Here is a 4,576-nt window from a genome sequence, read left to right as displayed (position 1 = left end):
CATAAGCTGGCTATTTTTCATTTATAGCTCTCTTCCAAAAATTTTGTTTGTCATTCCCATGGCTGCTGTCGTCACTACCATCTTTCAAAATAAAAAATTCAGCATCCTCTTCAACATGAGAAGCTAAAAATCCTGAATCTGAGATAGATAACTGCAAAATTAAAGGAAAAAAACAGATGCACGCGATAGATGTAGTCGAAATTACTCACAAGGAAAAAAAGCTATATTAATTGAAAAAATTGCGATGATGACAAAATTTATTAAATGTGAATGAAATCAAACAAATAAAAAAGGAGGCTAGAGAAGGAAATAGATTGGAACCTTGAGATTAATGAAAAATATGTATAGTCGAGAGGAAATCAGAAGTAATGATTTGAGAAAGAAAAAGAAAAGAAGGGATTTGGGGGTGGGGAGAGGAGGTGTTAGCTGGCAGAAGAGAGAGATAGAGGAAGGGTGGGGAAGATGAGGGAATTGCTGATACGTGGCATTAAATAAATAATTAGACAGTATTTTTATTAGTAGACGCGCTTCTATCGTAGTGTTTTACACATACTGAGTCCTGGTCAAAGGAGGTGTGTATTAGACACACTTTTTAAAAGGTTGAGTGTGTAATATTATTTTCACCCATAGAAAGTGTGTAACGGGGATTTGGTCCACAGTTCGGGTGCCAACTTATGTATTTTGCCTTCCATATACAACTGTACAGTGCAAAAATAAGTGGAGATTGCAGAGAAGTTGGGAATCAAATCGAAGACTGAGGCATTGGGGGCGAATTCTCTAATCTCTACATTCTTGATATGTCTTAAATGACAGGTTTAGAAATGAAACTCAATATAGGGAGAGAGGATCATCCATCACACACAATAAAACCTTGAAGGTTGAACAGGTTGGTTCAAAAGGGATCCGTTGAAGAGTACCTTGAGAAGTTTGAAGTCCTTGGAGTACAGATGATGATCCGCACTCGAACACTCAATGATGCCTACTTCCTTTCAAGATTCACAGGTGGACTCAAAAAGAAATTAAGATGGCTATCAGGTATTTTGAGGAACCACTTTAACAAGGCAGTTGAGCAGGCAAGGTCGCAAGAAAGGCTATTGAGGCTTACCTAAAAAGGAGCAAAGTGGTCTTTAAAACTTCTACCTCCCAGCTGCATTCTCAGCCCATTCATAAGCCTAGTCAGCATACTACAGTCTAAAAATGCTGGAAATTGAGCAATGATAGTGTAGTTGATGGAAATGTGCCTACTGGTGCCGAACTTTCACATGGTTCGACTGCTTGGGGGGCTGATGTTAACGTGTATGTGGCAGAGAATTCTATTGCTTCAATCCATAGAGATATTTTGGCAACATTGCACTTGCATCAGGAAATGAAAGTAGTAATGGCCTTTTTTCTCATGGCCAAGGTACACATGACATGGTTGAGATCAGACAAGAGGTAGTAGGTATTCCTAAAGATTATGGTGGCAGTACTGAAAAGCATGCTGGAACAACTCCAGACCACAGGGAGCTATCTTACTTAGCAAACAGAAATGGAAAAATCAAGAGCTTTGCAATAGAAGTTAGGAAGAACTGAGCGTAAGGATGGTTGGACTGACGCTAGGGGAAGGCTAAGGAATTCTGATTCCAAGGAGACTCATTATATTCTGGAAGAGGTGTTGAAAAGGGAAGTACACCCAACCATTTACACTTGTAATGCTTTGCTTCACGACATGTGGGAAAAGTGAATAGTTCTTCTGATAAGGTGCTAAATAAGAAGTTACTAGCCAGCTTCTGTGTTGGTGACAAAATTCACATGCTCTATCATGTTCTTCGCCCTGGGGTGCTCTCCATTCAGGCTCTGTCTTCCATGGAAAAGGGACCTTCAGCTGAAGATGAAAGGAAGCATTGGGTATGTGTTCGGTATAATAAATGCGAATTCCAGATCATGGAGATGAGGGCTATTGGAGGAATCCACCAAGATTGTCTCCCAGGTCCAATTTTAACCACCTCTTGTTACCCATTATGAATTCTATCTTAGTTTATGTTTTATTGCTTTAATTATGAGTAGCTAGACTAATCTCTGGGGTTGTGAACCAAATCTATGTTGTTTAACTAATGGGTAGTTGATTGCTTGCTTTATCTTGATTGGATTTATTATTATCTACATGAATCTGTGTTCATTTGGCTAAATTAAGTGGATACCTACACTAAATCATTCCCTGTTAGCTGGGTCTTGCTTAGGAAAGTAGGTTTAAGCTTGGGTTGATCTAACTACCCAAGGAAATGGAGTGTTTGAAATAGAGATTGCTGGGAATAGCTAACCTCATCCCTGATTTTTACTATATTCAGTTATTAATGCACTTCTGACAGCTAGGAATAGCAATTGGGTGTAGGCCCATTAATTATCAGGATATATCAGTGCGTAATTATAGTAGACCATAACAACTACCCAATTAAGTAAGCTAAATAGGCAAAAAACCCATTAGTTAGGCACATAGAGGTGGTGAACAATCCCAGACTTCCTTCACTCGAAGTAACTCACTCTATCTGTTCGCTCATTAGTTGTTAACTTTACTGTAGTTTTCTTTTCAGTATTTAGATTAACAAAAACCAACTTAAGAAAGATAATTGGCATCTGGTAATTAGACTTGGGCTTAACTACAATCAAAATTGCTCCTTGTGGATTCGACTTGGATACTATCCAATATATATTGAGACGATTGTTTTGTTCTAATTAGAGGACACGATTTGACGTTGTCAGCGCGTCCAAGGGATTGGACCACATCCCTCGTATAAAAACAATGAAATTATTGTGAAAAGGCATGAATGCGGAACCTCTCTTTCTCTCTCTCTCTCTTGTTCGTCTCCTTCTCTCTCTTCATTTCCTCTACAATTCCTCTTCTCTGTTCAAGTGTTCTTCATCATCTTCTTCAAGTTTTCATTGCATCCTTAGCTAATTCTCTTCTTCTACATAACGGTGGAGTTCGCCGGACGAATTAATGCTGATGTTCCAGTGATGTTGTTAGATTGAGTTTGCTTCTTAGTTCTATTTTCTGCACTTTCATTATAGCTTCTTCTTTCTATTTGAGCTGTAATTCCAGTTTACTGATCAGTATATATGAAGTACTAAATCGCTGAGTGCTAATTCTGTCATCTCCATTTGAATTCTGAATTATTACTATTGTGGAATTAAATAGAGTAGCACCAAGGTTGTTACACCATATTTCAATACAAATTCCAAATATATTAAGAATTTAAGTTCTTCCCACTGACGGTGTAAAAAGATAACACAATAAGGTCAGTTAGAAAGTATTTGCAGGTAACTCTATTTAATAGCATAATAATAACTAACCTAAAATAAACGGTAAGTAATTTACTATAACAGATTAAATAAATTGCACTGGAAGTGTAAAAAATTATCCGTGCATATAACTTAAATCAATATATTAATTGCATTTAAGTTTTTTTTATATTATCAGACAATTAGACAGATGTTAGCGGGTTAGTTACCATTTTAACCAGATTACCAATTACTGGTGTTCATCATCTATCAAGAGATTTCCCTGTAATTATCCAATTATCGAACCAATTAACTACGCACCAGCAGTTGATCATCTCCACAATCGAAAATCAAAGTGAAAAAAGTGTATAATTAACGTACCGTAGCTTTCAAGTGTTTGCTCGTCTTTTAAGATACGGCCTTTATAGATCAATCTCTGATTTTCAGCAGGAATGTTTGCGTGCTGTACAAGAATAGACTTGAAGGATCCTACGGTCGCATCGAGGTTAACTTTCACGGAGAATTTCGAGCCGTTGGAACATCGGACGTTGATTGTAACACCTTCGCCGGCACCGGCACCGGCACCGGCACCGGCGCCGGTGTTATTCTCCTTGTTTGAATCGCCGCCGACCATACTCATACTCCTCCCCTTGTGTAATTTGGGAGGTGTATTTTGGTAATTTCAATTGATTGAACAGAAAAAAGAGTGCAAGAATTGAAGCCCTATATGGTGAAATTTCACAATTCGCAGGCAGCTAGATATTAGAGACTAGAGAGAGACAAAGACAGTGAAATGCTATAGCTTTTAAATATTTTTTTCAGTAGAAATATAGAAATGTTACAAAGACCACGTAAGATGGGTACTCACTACTTAGTGGGCGTTTGGACAATTTAATTGTAAAATTCCGGAAAAAGTAAAAAATAAATAAAAATAAGTGAAAATAATATTTGAAAATTAGTGTTGTGTTTGGATATGATTATAATTTTATGTTGCTTTTGAATTTTTGTGATTGATCTTAGTGAAAATTTTGAAAAATAACTTTTTGGAGTTTTTCATATTTTCGAAAAATTTCAAAATTATCATCAAGTGAAAATTGGAAATTTTATGGCCAAACACTGTGATTTCGGAAAAAAGTGAAAATTTTATCATGGCCAAACGGGCTCTTAATTGTTTTTCCTATATTTGTTTAAGATCGTGAAAAATTGAACTATGGATGAAATCAAATATTCACTATTTATAGACAATAATATTTAGTTATTAGAAAAAAAAAATTGAGGAAAGGTATAAGTATTCTAAACTTTTCCCGGATTTGCAGTT

At 36.6% G+C, this 4,576-nt stretch overlaps 1 protein-coding gene across 2 annotated transcripts in view; it reads right to left on the bottom strand.

Moving 5' to 3' along the window:
- Nucleotides 1–4,074, bottom strand: part of LOC109231970 (ubiquitin domain-containing protein DSK2b-like) — a 12,496-nt gene extending 8,422 nt beyond the window's left edge. Inside the window, exon 1 of one of the 2 annotated variants that reach the window (XM_019397582.1) lies at nucleotides 3,640–4,074. In XM_019397582.1, the coding sequence (XP_019253127.1) occupies nucleotides 3,640–3,898 (259 nt within the window). In that variant the 5' untranslated portion in view covers nucleotides 3,899–4,074. The remainder of the gene's footprint in view (nucleotides 1–3,639) is intronic. The other variant, XM_019397581.1, reaches the window with a different exon arrangement.

Source organism: Nicotiana attenuata, chromosome 9 (genome assembly GCF_001879085.1).
Source record: "Nicotiana attenuata strain UT chromosome 9, NIATTr2, whole genome shotgun sequence".
Lineage (NCBI taxonomy): Eukaryota > Viridiplantae > Streptophyta > Magnoliopsida > Solanales > Solanaceae > Nicotiana > Nicotiana attenuata.
The sequence above is the reverse complement of the archived record's forward strand: the minus strand, read 5'-3'. Positions and strand labels throughout refer to the sequence as shown.